We start from the raw sequence: 17911 nt of genomic DNA, 5'->3' as shown, positions 1-17911 counted from the left end.
ACAAAGGGTAGTGGAAATCTGGAAGGCGCTCCCCCAAAAAACTGTTGAGGCTGGGGGAGTTAATTGAAATTTCAAAACTGAGATTGCCAGATTTTTGTTGGATAAGGGTATTAAGGATTATGGCGCAAAGGCGGGTAGATGGAGTTAAGATCCAGATCAGACATGATCTAATTGAAAGGCAGAACAGGCTTGAGGGGCCGAATGGCCTCCTCCTGTTCCCATGCTCCTATCCCCTTTAAGAGGCCTGCTTGAGTAAAGCCTGCCCTTTGATCCTTGATATGTCCATCCAGAAAGGGCAAGCAACAAGTCATAAGCGACTCCTGCAATCAAGGATTCAGGCAATGGATCTAAATCCAGTGAGGAGATTACTGCAAGTGAGGCAATCCACTTGGGTTCAGTAGCTTTGCGAAGGGAGTGTATACGAAAGGGTAAGAGGGTTTGGGCTGTAGAAAACAAGGTCAGTTAAGCTGCCGAAAGAAAAAAAGCTCCCAAGTTGTTAGTTACATTATAAATCAAAATAGATATGTTCCATCCTGCCTCACACGTGATACATTCTTAAAACCATGTTTCCACACGTCTATATTCTGTGCGTGCAGAGACAGCATTCTTGTAGTAAGAGCAGCACAATCATTTCCCCATTTTTAGAATCCACCAGTACTTGAACAAATCAGTCAGTCAACAGTCAAATGAAAGAACATAAAGTACCAAAGTAAACAAGCCCAGCTTCCAATCTCATATTCCGCGTTGTGCTTGAATTTACTACGAATAATAAAAATATATCGGGGTCAACGTTCAACTTTGACAGGGTGGAAAGATTGGTGGCTTAGGATCAATAGTCACTCACTGTGCCCCATTTTCCTTTCTGTCGAAGTCAACAAGGGTAATATTAACTCCCGGGCAGGAGAAGGGGAGTGGAGGGAAGGGGTGGTGTGGGGATGGGGAAAGGGAGGTGCGGGGGAGCAAATGAGAGGTGCGGGGGAGGGGCGGGAAGGGGTGGTGTGGGGGATGGGTTGAGATGGAGGAGTGGGGAAGATGCGGGGATTGGGGAAGGAGGCGGTGCAGGGGATGGGGTGGGGGGAGGTGGAGAGGTGCAGGTGATGGGGGTAGGGGGGAGGTGGAGAGGTGCAGGTGATGGGGGTAGGGGGGAGGTGGGGAGGGGCAGGTGATGGGGGTAGGGGGGAGGTGGAGAGGAGCAGGTGATGGGGGTAGTGGGGAGGTGGAGAGCTGCAGGTGATGAGAGTAGGGGGAGGTGGAGAGGGGCAGGTGGTGGGGGTAGGGGGGAGGTGGAGAGAGGCAGGTGATGGGGGTAGGGGGAGGTGGAGGTGCGGGTGATGGGGGTAGGGGAGGTGGAGAGGTGCAGGTGATGGGGGTAGGGGGGAGGTGGAGAGGGGCAGGTGATGGGGGTAGGGGGAGGTGGAGAGGTGCAGGTGATGGGGGTAGGGGGAGGTGGAGAGGTGCAGGTGATGGGGTTTGGGGGGAGGTGGAGAGGGGCAGGTGATGGTGGTAGGAGGGAGGTGGAGGTGCGGGTGATGGGGGTAGGGGAGGTGGAGAGGTGCGGGTGATGGGGGTGGGGGGAGGTGGAGAGGGGCAGGTGATGGGGGTAGGGGGGAGGTGGAGAGGGGCAGGTGATGGGGGTAGCGGGAGGTGGAGAGGAGCGGGTGATGGGGGTAGGGGGAGGTGGAGAAGGGAAGGTGATGGGGTGGGGGGAGGTGGCGAGGTGCAGGTGATGGGGTAGGGGGGAGGTGGAGAGGTGCGGGTGATGGGGTGGGGGGAGGTGGAGAGGGGCAGGTGATGGGGGTAGGGGGGAGGTGGAGAGGTGCAGGTGATGGGGGTAGGGGGAGGTGGAGAGGGGCAGGTGATGGTGGTAGGAGGGAGGTGGAGAGGTGCGGGTGATGGGGGTAGGGGGAGGTGGAGAGGTGCGGGTGATGGGGTAGGGGAGAGGTGGAGAGGTGCGGGTGATGGGGGTGGGGGGAGGTGGAGAGGGGCAGGTGATGGGGGTAGGGGGGAGGTGGAGAGGGGCAGGTGATGGGGGTAGGGGGAGGTGGAGAGGAGCGGGTGATGGGGGTAGGGGGAGGTGGAGAAGGGAAGGTGATGGGGTAGGGGCGAGGTGGAGAGGTGCAGGTGATGGGGTAGGGGGGAGGTGGAGAGGTGCGGGTGATGGGGTAGGGGGCGGTGGAGAGGTGCTGGTGATGGGGGAGGGGGGAGCTGGAGAGGCGCGGGTGATGGGGTAGGGGGGAGGTGGAGGGGTGCGGGTGATTGGAGTAGGGGGAGGTGGAGAGGAGCAGGTGATGGGGGTAGGGGGAGGTGGAGAGGTGCGGGTGATGGGGGTAGGGGGAGGTGGAGAGGGGCAGGTGATGGGGTAGGGGGAGGTGGAGAGGGGCAGGTGATGGGGTAGGGGGATGTGGAGAGGTGCGGGTGATGGGGGTAGGGGGAGGTGGAGAGGGGAAGGTGATGGGGGTAGGGGGGAGGTGGAGAGGTGCAGGTGATGGGGGTAGAGGGAGATGGAGAGGGGCGGGTGATGCCCCGTCTATTCTAATCTCGTGGGCCGACTGTCCAGCCTAAACAGAGATCCAGAAGGAGGCTCGCGGCCAGGAGGAAAGGGCAGTCTGGAGGCTGGCCAGGCTGGACATTAAGGTAATTAGTGGGAAGGGGGTTCTGGGAGGGTTTCACGGGTGGGAATGTGGAGGCTGGGACATCAGTGGCTAAGCCTTCTTTGTTAGGCCCCGGGGGAGCTCTCCTATTCCTGTCCTTACCTGACAGAGCCTCCACTGGGACTCCGGCAAGCTTTACGCTCGGTGGGCAGTTAAAATCGCATCAGAGTCCTAACTACATCGTAGAACCCCAAGTTACATCCGTTCACAATGGTCCCGCCTCAGTCAGAGGCCCCTCGACCGCCCTAGAAAATGGGAAACACGCGGAAAATGTACCGTTCGAATCTTAACTCCCCCGGGAGTTGAAATCCCCCCACAATGGACAGGAAAATGAGGCGGGTTTTATAACAGGTATCCAATCCAATACTGCCAGTTCTCGGACCCTGCTGAAGATGAAAATTACCAGTGTATTGTGTGTGTCGTCTATGTTGAAACTATGATCTACAAACGCTTCATTGTGAAATACAGATTTGACGTCCTATTTAAGAGAATCGAGATGGCCTCTTGATATGATTGGCTTGGGAGACCGCTGGAGAAACTGCCACTCAGTGTCTGCAGATCTCACTCAGGTTTGCTTGCTAGTAAACAGAAAGCATTCAACCTCATTTCCAACATAGTATCACTGGAAGAAACTCCCATAGCCTGCAGAAGCCTGTAAGAAACAAATCAAAGTGTAATGAGTTGAATGTTCACTGCAGTTAACCCACTGTATGGACACATTGGAGTGTCTGGTTAAACGCACTGAGTGATTTAATGCAATAAAGACAATGGCCAGATCTTGCTGGAAAATAACAGCGTGTTAACGACGCACGATGTTATTAAGGCACAAATCGGCCAGCAGCTTCAGGGGATTAAGAGATATGCCATGAGTCATGAGTTGCAAAGCTTCAGAACTTGCTGGCCGATTTACACCGCTCCGCCATTTGCTTCGCACAAATGGCATCTCAGCCTTAGCCGCCCCGTTATTTATAACAACTTGCTGGATTTGCACATTAATCAACCATTAAACTCACCGCAGAAAGTTAAGTCTGTTAATTAAGCGCACAAGTACATATTTAACAACTCTCTCCCAGAATGGGAATGATTTAAACTGTTCAATCTTATACCTGCATGTAGTAAATTGTTGTTGGCGAATTTAAAATGCTAAATTTAAATTTAATGGGCTAGATTTTCAGTTGCTTGCGCCAGCAGTTAGCGCCTTAAGAGAAGTGATTTTCGGGCGCTATGCGTGTAGCGCCCGGGCGCAGTGCAGTTTGCGCCCCGCCCCAAATTAAGTTGCCCGTTAGCGCCGGCGCAAAGTTTAGCGGCCGCCCGGATGCGTGCGCAGAAAATGACGTCACACCGTCGTGCAACGCCCTTTGGCCGCCCCGAATCCAAACTTCAGTCGGACCGCCCCATTGTGCGTCCGGCGTCCAGAGCGTTTGTAAAATGGAACGCAACACACCCTGGAGAGCGCAAATTAAAGGGCACTCCTCCTGCACTATAAAAGGCAGTCTGCATGTGTTGTGTGGTCTGAACGGTGTATTTATGTTTCCGTCCTCCTCCTCCTCCTCCTCCTCCTCCTCCTCCTCCTCTCCCCCCCCCCAGACTGTGCCTTTGAAAAAAACACATGCACCCTTCCCCTTTAAGAGCTCACTGGCACCAGAGTGTGTACCGTGCGCTGCACCCGAGCTCGGGTGTTGCGCTCTGCACCGCCGGCTTAGCGCCTAAAGATAGTAGTGGAACGCCTCTTTTAGCGCTCCACCAACCTCTTAGGGCGAAGCCACTGAATTTCCGGCAACGGGGCGCTACTTTGGGGCGAGCGCTAACTTCGGGCGGGCGCTAAGGTTAGCGCCCCATAACTGTCTATACTGAAAATCTAGGCCAATATTTTTTAAACTTTTCCTTACTGGCCCTTTTTTCTCTCTCTCTCTTAATCCAATCTTTCTTTCCCTGTCTGTGGGCTGGATTTTACCTTAGATTCGGAGGTCGAGGCGGGACTGCTGGTTTTCAGGTTTCAGTCCCGCCCCCAGTGGCGTCTGACGAACAGACGCTATTTTCCCTTGATTGGCCTTGTTAAACCCGTCCTGCAGGCTTGCCACCCAATTAAGGGAAAGCCGGTGTCCGATGGCGTCAGTGCATGACGCTTCATCTGCCGGTTTTGTTAAAGTGACAGGCACCATAATTTTTTGACAGATGAATTATCAGTGTTTGACAGCATTGAGGTGCTGTCAACCACTGACAATCACTATCCAAAGGTGAGCCCTTGAACCCAGGCTCACCAATGACTCTCTCCTTAGGAGAAAAGAAGGCAAATGGTATGTTGGCCTTCGTAGCAAGAGGGTTCGAGTACAGGAACAAGGATGTCTTGCTACAGTTGTACAGGGCCTTGGTGAGACCGCACCTTGAGTATTGTGTGCAGTTTTGATCGCCTTACCTGAAGAAGGACGTTCTTGCCATGGAAGGAGTGCAGCGAAGATTCACCAGGCTGATACCTGGGATGGCAGGAATGACGTATGAGGAGAGATTGTGTCGATTGGGCTTATACTCACTGGAGTTTAGAAGATTGAGAGGGGATCTCATCGAAACCTATAAAATTCTGTCTGGCCTGGACAGACTAGATGCAGGAAGGATGTTTCTGATGGCTGGGGAGTCCAGAACCAGGGGTCATAGTCTAAGGATAAGGGGTAAGCCATTTAGGACTGAAATGAGGAGGAATTTCTTCACCCAGAGAGTGGTGAACCTGTGGAATTCTCTGCCACAGAGGGCGGTGGAGGCCAGTTCATTAAATATATTCAAGAAAGAATTGGATATATTTCTTGAGGCTAAAGGGATCAAGGGATATGGGGAGAAGGCAGGGACAGGGTACTGAATTTGGATGATCAGCCATGATCTCATTGAATGGCGGAGCAGGCTCAAAGGGCCGAATGGCCTACTCCTGCTCCTATCTTCTATGTTTCTATGTTTCTATGTAAAACAGATGGCAGCTGCATGTGAGATTGCAGAAGCCATCTGTCAATTCTCCCGATCAGATGAGGTTTCACAGAAACATCAAATCTTGTCACCTGCAGATACCTGTACATATAAACAGAATAAAAATATTTCTCACTACATTCTCTCACCTGTCATACTTACCTGTGCACCATTGCTCCCATCACATAGAAACATAGAAACATAGAAGATAGGAGCAGGAGTAGGCCATTCGGCCCCTCGATCCTGCTCCGCCATTCAATGCGATCATGGCTGATCATCCAAATTCAGTACCCTGCCCCTGCCTTCTCCCCATATCCCTTGATCCCTTTAGCCTTAAGAAATATATCCAACTCCTTGAATATATTTAATGAATTGGCCTCTACTGCCTTCTGTGGTAGAGAATTCCACAGGTTCACCACTCTTTGGGTGAAGAAATTCCTCCTCATCTCTGTCCTAAATGGCTTACCCCTTATCCTTAGACTGTGACCCCTGGTTCTGGACTCCCCGACCATCGGGAACATCCTTCCTGCATCTAGTCTGTCCAGTCCTGTTAGAATTTTATAAGTTTCAATGAGATCCCCTCTCATTCTTCTAAACTCCAGCGAGTACAAGCCCAATCGACCCAATCTCTCCTCATACGTCATTCCTGCCATCCCAGGTATCAGCCTGGTGAATCTTCGCTGCACTCCTTCCATGGCAAGAACATCCTTCCTCAGATAAGGCGACCAAAACTGCATACAATACTCAAGATGTGGTCTCACCAAGGCCCTGTACAACTGCAGCAAGACATCCTTGTTCCTGTACTCAAACCCTCTCGCTACGAAGGCCAACATACCATTTGCCTTCTTAACCGCCTACTGCACCTGCATGCTTACCTTCAGCGACTGGTGCACAAGGACGCCCAGGTCTCGTTGCAATTCCCCTTCTCCCAATCTATTGCCATTCAGATAATAATCTGCCTTCTTGTTTTTGACACCAAAGTGGATAACCTCGCATTTATCCACATTATATTGCATCTGCCATGCTTCTGCCCAATCACCCAACCTGTCCAAATCATACTGGAGTTTCTTGGCATCCTCCTCACAGCACACACGCCCACCCAGCTTTGTGTCGTCTGCAAACTTGGAGATATTACATCTCGTTCCCTCGTCCAGATCATTAATATATATTGTGAATAGCTGGGGTCCAAGGACCGATCCCTGCGGTACCCCACTAGTCACTGCCTGCCACTCGGAAAAAGACCCGTTTATTCCAACTCTTTGCTTTCTGTCTGCCAACCAGTTCTCTATCCAAGTCAATACCTTGCCCCCAATCCCATGTGCCTTAACTTTACACGCTAATCTCTTATGCGGGACCTTATCGAAAGCCTTTTGAAAGTCCAAATACACCACATCCACTGGTTCTCCCTTATCTATTTTACCAGTTACATCCTCAAAAAATTCCAGTAGATTAGTCAAGCACGATTTACCTTTTGTAAATCCATGCTGACTTTGTCCGATCCGGTCACTGTTTCACACTACCTCTGCAGCTGTCATTTGCACATTTACACTGCAGCAGACCCACAGCTCGCCTCGCTGACCCTGGCGGGGTTTCCCGCCGTCAGAAAGCCTGCATGAGCAGGCGAAAAATGGTGAAAAGCCTCTTAACTGCCTGTTAACTACTTGTTAACAGGCAGTTAATTGGCTCTAATCCCATTCCCGTCGCTAGGAGGCAAGTCGCTGCACAAGTCAGGGACCCGCCTCCCGGGAAGATGGTTCGGAGGTGGGTTGGGAGCGGGGTTAGGACCCGCTCCCAATTTTTCCCATTTTCCCAGCAGTCCCGCCTCCAAACCCGCCTCCTCAGGGCTGGGAAAATTCCCCCCTTTATTTCGCTTTCTGTATCTGATTTGACTCTAATTCACCCTCCTTCTCTGTCATACCTGTTTCTTTCTCAATCCTTAAATCTCATTGGTTAAGGAGATACACTGTCGGTCCCCCCGTTGCCCTCGCCATGCTGTTATCAGCTCGCACTTACGGCACAACTTATATTTGAGCTGAAGGGTGCAGGAAAAAGTCTAACTAACAGTACGCGCCGCAAGATGCCCCACTCCAGCAAGATCCTGGCTATTATCTTAACCCATCTCGAAAGACTGAGTGCAGCTCTCATGCAAAACATAAGAACAGAAGAAATAAGAGCAGGAGTCGGCCATTCGGCCACTCGAGCCTGCTCCGCCATTCAATAAGATCATGGCTGATCTTCTACCTCAACTCCACTTTCCTGCACTATCCCCATATCCCTTGATTCCCTTAATATCCAAAAATCTATCGATCTCTGTCTTGAATATACTCAATGACTGAGCCTCCACAGCCCTCTGGGGTAGAGAATTCCAAAGATTCACCACCCTCAGTGAAGAAATTTCTCCTCCTCTCAGTCCTAAATGGCCGACCCTTTATTCTGAGACTGTGACCCCTGGTTCTAGACTTCCCAGCCAGGGGAAACATCCTCCCTGCATCTACCCTGTCAAGCCCTGTAAGAATTTTGTATGCTTCAATGAGATCACCTCTCATTCTTCTGAACTCTAGAAAATATAGGCCTCGTCTACTCAATCTCTCCTCATAGGACAATCCCCCCATCCCAGGAACCAGTCTGGTGAACCTTCGTTGCACTCTCTCTATGGCAAGTATATCCTTCCTTAGGTAAGGAGACCAAAACTGTACATAATACTCCAGGGGTGGTTTCGCCAGGGCCCTATATAATTGCAGTAAGACGTCTTTACTCTTATACTCAAATCCTCTTGTAATAAGTCAAGGGTGGGACCAACAAGCCCAGGGAACCTTGGATGTCAAGGGATATACGAGAATGGATTAGGAAAAAAAGGGGGGCTTTTGGCAGATACAAAGGACTAAAGACAGAGGAAGCCCTAAAGGAGTATAAAACGTGCAGGGGGATACTTAAAAAAGAAATTAGGAAAGCGAGGAGGGGCCATGAAATAACACTGGCGAGCAAAATAAAGGAAAATCCTAAGGTGTTTTATAAGTATATTAAGGGTAAGAGGATAACGAGGGAAAGAGTAGGGCCCATTAGGGACCAAAGTGGCAAGCTGTGCATAGAGCCAGAAGATGTAGGTGGGGTTTTAAATGAATTTTTTGCATCTGTGTTCACTATGGAGAAGGACGATGTGGACATAGAAATTGGGCAAGGGGACTGTGATATACTTGAACATATTAGCATCGAGAGGGAGGAAGTACTAGCGGTTTTAGCAGGCTTAAAAGTGGATAAATCCCCAGGACCGGACAAGATGTATCCCAGGCTACTATGTGAGGCAAAGAAGGAGATTGCAGGGGCTCTGCCACAAATTTTCAGAACTCTCTGGCCACAGGGGATGTGCCAGAGGACTGCAGAACAGCTAACGTAGTACCATTATTCAAGAAGGGTAGTAGGGATAAACCAGGGAATTACAGGCCAGTGAGCCTAACATCAGTGGTAGAGAAATTATTGGAAAAAATTCTGAGGGACAGAATTAGTCTCCACTTGGAGAGGCAAGGATTAATTAGGGATAGCCAGCATGGCTTTGCCAAGAGAAGATCATGTCTGACCAATTTGATTGAATTTTTCGAGGGGGTGACTAGGTGTGTGGATGAGGGTAGTGCAGTGGATGTGGTTTACATGGATTTCAGTAAGGCTTTTGATAAAGTCCCGCATAGGAGACTGGTCAGGAAGGTAAGAGCCCATGGGATCCAGGGTGCCTTGGCACATTGGATCCAGAACTGGCTTAGTGGCAGAAGGCAGAGGGCGATGGTCGAAGGTTGTTTTTGTGACTGGAAGCCTGTGTCCAGTAGGGTACCGCAGGGATCGGTGCTGGGTCCCTTGCTGTTTGTGGTCTACATTCATGATTTGGATGTGAATGTAAAAGGTATGATCAGTAAGTTCGCAGATGACACGAAAATTGGTGGGGTGGTAAACAGCGAGGAGGGAAGCCTCAGGCTACATGACAATATAGAAGGGTTGGTCAGATGGGCAGAGCAGTGGCAAATGGAATTTAACCCTGAAAAGTGTGAGGTGATGCATTTTGGACGGGCTAACAAAGCAAGGGAATACACACTGAATGGTAAGACCCTAGGAAAGACAGAGGATCAGAGGGACCTTGGTGTGCATGTACATAGATCCCTGAAGGCAGCAGAACAGGTGGATAAGGTGGTTAAAAAGGCATATGGGATACTTGCCTTCATTAGCCGAGGCATAGAATATAAGAGCAGGGAGGTTATGATGGAGCTGTACAAAATGCTGGTAAGGCCACAGCTGGAGTACTGTGTGCAGTTCTGGTCGCCACACTATAGGAAGGATGTGATTGCTTTGGAGAGGGTGCAGAGGAGATTTACCAGGATGTTACCTGGGCTGGAGTGCTTCAGCTATGAAGAAAGACTGGACAGGCTGGGGTTGTTTTCCTTGGAGCAGAGAAGGCTGAGGGGGGACCTGATTGAGGTATACAAAATTATGAGGGACATAGATAGGGTAGATAGAAGGGAACTTTTCCCCTTAGTAGAGGGGTCAATAACAAGGGGGCATAGATTCAAGGTAAGGGGCAGGAGGTTTAGAGGGGATTTGAGGAAGAACTTTTTCACCCAGAGGGTGGTTGGAATCTGGAACTCACTGCCTGAAAGGGTGGTAGAGGCAGGAACCCTCACAACATTCAAGAAGCATTTGGATGAGCACTTGAAATGCCATAGCATACAAGGCTACGGACCAAATGCTGGAAAATGGGATTAGATTAGACAGGGCTTGATGGCCGGCGCAGATGCGATGGGCCGAAGGGCCTCTTTCTGTGCTGTATAACTCTATGACTCTATGGCCTAGAAATTGGGTATAGCCCCGCTTGAGGCGCTAGAACAGGCGGTGCGCAAAGTTTATAGCCAGACGAAACTTATCGCTGCCTGGCGAGATATTGGGTTGCATCGCCCCCAAAGGGGATTGAGGCGCGAATTCAGCCGTTGCACGGTGCTCCTAAGGCGCAAAAGTTCAGGCGCTGCTCAATATCGACGCGGACGGGCGCAGCGCAGGTGATCTCAATTACGGGAAACCACGAGACTTCCAGGCGCCGGCCGGCTCTTAAAGAGGTGGGTCAGTCAGCCTGAGCTGCCACACCCAACGCCCTGTAGGCCTCAGAATCGGCGCTCGCCCTTCTTTGGCGTTAGAAACTTGGTGAGCATGGAGAAGGTTAGACAGAGAGCAGAGTGCTTCAGCACTGAGGCTCTGGACCAGTTGGTGGCTGCAGTTGAGCGCCGTCGAGATGTCCTGTATCCGGACAATGGCAAGAGGCCGAATCAGAAGGCTTACCGACGATCTTGGAGGGAGGTTGCTGTGAGGGTCAACTCCAGCAGCATGGCGACCAGGACCCCTGTTCAGTGCAGGAAGAAATTCAACGACCTCACACGGATCGTTAGGGTGAGTGATGGTTTAGCAAACTTCTGATTCCCTCCATCTGCAGCTGACTTCGGGCACCCTGTTGCCATGATGCCCCAATGGCCATCTGTCAGCAAGCACCCATGGCCCTTTCTGGGCACACACATGGACAGATGTCTCAAGGCCTCATGTAAGGGCTCTTTCACCATGGGGGGCATGCGATGATGTCTCAAGGCCTCATGTAAGGGCTCATTCACCATGGGGGGCATGCGATGATCTCTCAAGGCCTCATGTAACACAACTTCCCCTTCTTTCCTCTCCAGGCCAAGCTGGCGGCCAGGTGAAGGGACCACTTTCAAACCAGTGGCGGGCCTCCACAAGTGGTCCCTCTCACGGATCTGGAGGAGAGAGTGCACCAGATTCTTGGAGGACGTGTGTCTGGTCCTGTGACCACTGCATCTGCCGACCCCATTTCCGACAGCGAGGGTAAGACTCTTACCTTTTTCACCTGTTGCCTTCCACTTGGTCCCCCTGCCAGCATGCTTCCTCAGTGTGCAGCCATGTCAGAGTCTTGCCGCAATCTGGCATGCCTTTCCGCAAACCTGTCCTTTTGCTAAAGCCACTCTTCCACCTCCCTGCTTTCAGATGAATCAGCACCAACTCGGGCTCAACGCACTGAAGCTGCCAGTGCCAGTGCCACCGGAGGCGAGGAGCAGGAGGAATCCGGACCAGCCATTGCAGAATCCGGGGAGCGGACACATCTACAGACTGGGGATAGTAGTCCCCTGGAGGGGAGGGGGGGGGGCTCTGAGGATGAACCAGTTGCCGGAACAAGCGGCATGCAGCAACACAAGGGGGATAGGCAAGTTCGGCCACCGTCTCCCCGGAGGGCAAGGCAGGTAGTTATGACTGCTGCTCAGAGTGCAGAGGAGGTGCGTCGCCTGGGTGAAATGAGCGAACAGGCCCGGCTCAGACACACGGAGCTGATGGCTGCAGTGGAGAAGATGCCTCAGTCAATAGATACATTGGCTAAGAGTATGTTGGACTTTGGGGCAACAATGGAGAGGACTCTCCAGGGCTTTGGGGCAACAATGGACAGGACTCTCCAGGGCTTTGGGGCAACAATGGACAGGTCTATCCAGGGCTTCGGGGCAACAATGGACAGGTCTATCCAGGGCTTCGGGCCAACAATGGAGAGGACTATCCAGGGCTTCGGGCCAACAATGGAGAGCACTGTCCAGGGCTTTGAGGCCGCTATGGAAAGGACTGTTCAGGGCTTCGGACAATCCCTGGAAAGGTCTGTCCAGGGCTTGTCCGAGGCAGTGGAGCGGTCGGCACCTGTCTTGTCCGAAGCAATGGAAAGAACTGTCCAGGGCTTTTCCGAAGCACTGGCACCTGGCACACAGGTCCTCACTGTTGCCACGCAGTCACTTGCCGGCCTCATCCACACCCAGATTGAGGCAACGCGATCTCTCACTGCAGCCACCCTCTCTGCATCAGTTAGGATCACCCCGGGCCCTTCCAGTCCCATACAAGGCCAGGAATCAGTGGAGCATGCGATTGTGGCGGATGAGCCGAGCCGGTCCCCTCAGGTAGCCAGTGTGTCGTCCGACCATGGTGCAGGTGTCCTCTCTCGGCAGGAGACCATTGCACATGCCAGCGCTGGGATGTCTGCAGTGCAGCTGCCACCACCTGCAGGGCACACTGCTTCCAGCCATGGTCACATCAAGCATCCTGCGTCCGCACCCTCCAAGCCCAGAGGTCGGCCAGGCCGTCCCTCAGGGGCTTCTGCGCTTCCACACAGTCAACAGGCGTCCCCCAGCCTTGAGCCCGCCACTGGGGTCCAATTACGTAGGAGCAGCAGGGAGGGAAGGGACCGGCCGCGAAAGAGAAGTCGTTCTCCCTCAAGGGGCCAGTTGTAGAGGGAAGTGCTAAGACGTTTCTTTGTCCAAATTCAAGGACACCCTCACCTGTTGTAATATTTGCAGAAGTTTTGTTGAGTTTTGCGGCTTTACCGAAGAGTTCACAGTTATTTTGTTAGTTATGGTTTCTGTTGACATGACGTTGTTTTGCTGTAATGAAAGACTTTTGTGACAATAAACAGAAGTTTCAATGTGGCATGGTGCACGTGACTACTTTCAGTGATGCTGGCATTCAGAGGCTGTCAAACATTCAAAGTGCGCAAGAGTTAAGACTCTCATCATTCCGCCAGAGGGGTCTCGAAACGAGTCCTGATGAGCCTCTGACGTATGGCCCTTCCACTTTCAGGAGCCCTTCCATCTTCCTCCTCCTCCTCCTCCGCCTGCTCTTCCTCCTCCTCCTCCTCCTCTGCCTGCTCTTCGTCCTCCTCCTCCTCCTCCTCCTGCTCTTCCTCCTCCTCCTCCTCCTCCTCCGCCTGCTCTTCGTCCTCCTCCTCCTCCTCTTCGTCGTCCTCCTCCTCCTCCACCTGCTCTTCCTCCTCCTCCTCCTCCTCCTCATCCTCCTCCTCCTCCGCCTGCTCTTCCTCCTCCTCCTCCTCATCCTCCTCCTCCACCTGCTCTTCCTCCTCCTCCTCCTCCTCATCCTCCTCCTCATCTGCCTGCTCTGCTGGTCGTTGAGGGACAGCTGGAATTGGCTGGGTGCGTTGAATCGCCAAGTTGTGGAGCATGCAGCAGACGACGACGATGTGTTCCACTTGCTCCGGCGAGTACTGCAGGGATCCCCCCGAATGTTCCAGACATTGGAAACGCTTTTTGAGAACACCAATAGTGTGCTGTTCACTGTGCCTGGTCGCCTGATGGCCGCTGTTGATCAGCTCTTCTGCTGGGGTGTCGGCCACACGGAGTGTTGTCATCAGCCATGGGCAGAGAGGATAGCCCTTGTCCCCAGTAAGCCAGCCTCGTGTTCGAGCCAGCCCCTCAAAAAGGTAACAAACTGAGGTCAACCGCAGGATAAAGGCATCGTGGCTGCACCCTGGGAAATGCACGTTGACTGCCACGATGATTTGGCGGTGGTCACAGACCAGCTGCACGTTGAGGGAGTGGAACCCCTTGCGGTTGTGGAAGTCCTAACGATGCTGGCATGGCGCCCTCAAAGCCACCTGTGTGCTGTCAGTCACCCCCTGCACCATGGGGAAGTCCGCAATAGAAGCAATACCCTGCGCGCGCTCTGCCTGCTTGTGCAGGGTCAGAGGGAAGGTGATGAATTGACGCCTTCACCTATAAAGGGCATCTGTAACTTGTCGGATGCAACAGTGGACTGCAACCTGAGCGATAGTCGCAATGTCCACAATGGCTGACTGAAAGGATCCGTTGGCATAAAAATTGAGGCCATCAGTCAGTTTAGCGAACACGGACAGAGAGGTCCTGCACTGTTCACGCGGCTGCAGATCCTCAGCAAGCAGGTGGCACAGATCATAAGAACATAAGAACATAAGAAATAGGAGCAGGAGTAGGCCAATCGGCCCCTCGAGCCTGCTCCGCCATTCAATAAGATCATGGCTGATCTGATCCTAACCGTCAATCTACTATCACAGAACCATCTCCTGAATCTAACAGAATTAGACACATGAAATAGGAGCAGGATCAGGCTACACGGCCCCTGGGCCCGCTCCGCTACCCACAGGGCCATGTCCGATTCCGAACCTAGACTCATGTCCAAATTCCTGCCCGCTCCCCGTAACCCTTAATTCCCTTTACTTCTAGGAAACTGTCTATTTCTGTTTTAAATTTATGTAATGATGTAGCTTCTACAGCTTTTTGGGGCAGCATATTCCATGGACCTACGACCCTCTGAGTGAAGTAGTTCCTCCTCATCTCAGTTTTGAAAGAGCAGCCCCTTATTCTAAGACTATGCCCCCTAGTTCTAGTTTCACCCATCATCGGGAACATCCTCCCCGCATCCACCCGATCCAACCCCTTCACAATCTTATATGTTTCAATAAGATCGCCTCTCATTCTTCTGAACTCCAATGAGTAGAGTCCCAATCTACTCAACCTCTCCTCATATGTCCATCCCCTCATCCCCGGGATTAACCGAGTGAACCTTCTTTGTACTGACTCGAGAGCAAGTATGTCTTTTCTTAAGTATGGACACCAAAACTGTATGCAGTATTCCAGGTGTGGTCTCACCAATACCTTGTACAACTGAAGCAATACCTCCCTATTTTTATATTCTATCCCCATAGCAATGAAAGCCAACATTCCATTGGCCTTCTTAATCACTTGCTGCACCTGCATACTAACCTTTTGAGTTTCGTGCACCAGGACCCCCAGATCCCTTTGTACTTCAGTACTTTCCAGTTTCTTGCCATTAAGATAATAGCTTGCTCTATGATTTTTCCTGCCAAAGTGCATAACCTCACACTTTCCAGTATTGTATTCCATCTGCCAAATCTCTGCCCACTTACTTAGCCTGTCTATGTCCCCTTGCAGGTTTTTTATGTCCTCCTCACTCACTACTTTCCCTCCCATCTTAGTATCATCTGCAAAGTTTGATATGTTACACTCGGTCCCTCCCTCCAAATCGTTAATATAGATTGTAAAGAGTTAGGGACCCAGCACCGACCCCTGCGGAACACCACTAGTTACTGGTTGCCATTCTGAGAATGAACCATTTATCCCAACTCTCTGCCTTCTGTTAGATAGCCAATCCTCTATCCATGCCAGAATATTACCCCCAATCCCGTGATTCTTTATCTTAAGAAATAATCTTTTGTGTGGCACCTTGTCAAATGCCTTTTGGAAGTCTAAATACACTACGTCCACTGGTTCCCCTTTATCCACCCTATATGTTACTTCCTCAAAGAACTCCGGCAAATTTGTCAAACATGACTTCCCCTTCATAAAACCATGCTGACTTTGTCCTATTAAATGAGGATTATCCAAATGTCCTGTTACTGTCTCCTTAATAATGGACTCCAAAATTTTACCTACCACAGATGTTAGGCTAACCGGTCTATAGTTTCCAGCCTTCTGTCTACTGCCCTTTTTAAATAAGGGTGTTACATTAGCAGTTTTCCAGTCTGCCGGGACCTTTGCTGAGTCCAGGGAGTTTTGGAAAATTATTACCAATGCATCCACAATCCCTACCGCCACTTCCCTCAAGACCCTAGGATGTAAGCCATCAGGTCCAGGTGATTTATCCGCCTTGAGTCCCATTATTTAACCGAGTACCAATTCCTTAGTGACTTTGATCGTGTTTAGCTCCTCCCCCCCTATAGCCCCCTGTTTGTCCAGTGTTGGGATATTCTTAGTGTCTTCTACTGTAAAGACTGATACAAAATATTCATTCAGTGTTTTTGCCATCTCCATATTTCCCACCATTAATTTCCCGGTCTCATCCTCTAAGGGACCAACATTTACTTTAGCCACCCTTTTTCTTTTTATATAACTATAAAAACTCTTACTATCTGTTTTTATATTTTTTGCTAATTTACTTTCATAACCTATCTTCCCTTTCTTAATCAATCTTTTTGTTATTTTTTGCTGTCTTTTAAAGTTTTCCCAATCCTCTATCCTCCCACTAGATTTGGCTACCTTATATGCCCTTGTTTTTAGTCGAATACTATCCTTAATTTCTTCACTTAGCCACGGATAGCTGTCTTTTCTTTCACACCCTTTTCTTCTCAGTGGAATATATATTTTTTGGAAGTTGTAAAATAACTCCTTAAATGTACACCACTGATCATGTATCATCTTACCCTTTAATCTATTTTCCCAATCCACTCTACTTAATTCCGCTCTCATACCTTGATAGTCTCCTTTATTCAAGCTTAGCACGCTTGTTTGAGATCCAACCTTCTCACCCTCTAATTGAATATGGAATTCAACCATGTTATGGTCACTCATTCCAAGGGGATCCTTTACTAGGACATTTTTAATTAATCCTGTCTTGTTACACAGGACCAGATCTAAGGTTGCTTGCCCCCTGGTCGGTTCAGTTACATACTGCTCAAGAAACCCATCCCTAATACACTCAATGAACTCCTCCTCAAGGCAGCCCTGCCCAATTTGATTTGTCCAATTAATATGATAGTTAAAATCCCCCATAATTATAGATGTTCCCTTATTACAAGCCTCAACTATTTCCTGATTGATACTCCATCCAACATAGTTGCAACTGTTCGGAGGCCTATAGACTACGCCCACTAGTGTTTTTTTCCCCTTATTATTCCTTACCTCCACCCAAACTGTTTCATTATCCTGATCTTTTGACCCAATATCATTTCTCTGTATTACAGTGATTCCTTCCTTTATTAACATAGTCACCCCACCTCCCCTTCCTTCCTGCCTGTCCTTCCTGATCATTAAATAACCTGGTATGTTTAATTCCCAGGCATTGTCACCCTGCAGCCATGTTTCTGTAATGGCCACAAGGTCATACCCATATGTAGTTATTTGTGCCATTAACTCATCTATTTTGTTACGAATGCTACGTGCATTCAGATAGAGAACTTTCAAATATATTTTGTGACACTTAGTTCCTGCTTTTGCCCTTTTTATTACTTTACCTTTTACTCCATACCTTCTGCCCCTTCCTGACACGCTCTGGTTTTTAATTTCCCCACTGCTACCTAAGTCTATGACCTTCTCTGTTGTCATTTTTATTATTTGCTCTCTAGGAACCTCCCCCCCACTAGTTAGTTTAAAGCCCTCTCTACAGCCCTAGTTATATGATCCGCCAGGACTCTAGTCCCAGCACTGGCCAAGTGAAGCCCGTCCCAATGGAACAGCTCCCTCCTGCCCCAGTACTGGTGCCAGTGTCCCAGGAAGCAAAACCCATTTCTCCCACACCAGTCTTTGAGCCACGCATTTAACTCTCTAATTTTATTTGTCCTAGTCAAATTCGCTCGGATTATTACCCTTGAGGTTCTGTTTTTTAATTTGACCCCTAGCTGTTCATACTCCTTTAACAGAACCGGCTCCCTAGTCCTATCTACATCGTTTGTA

The 17911-nt window shown here is 50.3% G+C and overlaps 1 protein-coding gene across 2 annotated transcripts in view; it reads right to left on the bottom strand.

The window, feature by feature from the left end:
* Positions 1-17911, bottom strand: part of LOC147120052 (putative methyltransferase DDB_G0268948) — a 174044-nt gene that overhangs the window by 86245 nt on the left and 69888 nt on the right. Inside the window, exon 6 of one of the 2 annotated variants that reach the window (XM_085985569.1) lies at positions 2291-3303. The exons of the other annotated variant lie outside the window; for it this stretch is intronic. Coding sequence (XP_085841695.1) covers positions 3213-3303 — 91 coding nt within the window. The 3' untranslated portion in view covers positions 2291-3212. Of the gene's footprint in view, positions 1-2290; positions 3304-17911 lie in introns of those variants that run through there. 2 annotated transcript variants of the gene reach the window in all.

Source organism: Somniosus microcephalus, chromosome 4, assembly GCF_052327205.1.
Source record: "Somniosus microcephalus isolate GS21.2 chromosome 4, FLI_Smic_1.0, whole genome shotgun sequence".
NCBI lineage: Eukaryota > Metazoa > Chordata > Chondrichthyes > Squaliformes > Somniosidae > Somniosus > Somniosus microcephalus.
The sequence above is the reverse complement of the archived record's forward strand: the minus strand, read 5'-3'. Positions and strand labels throughout refer to the sequence as shown.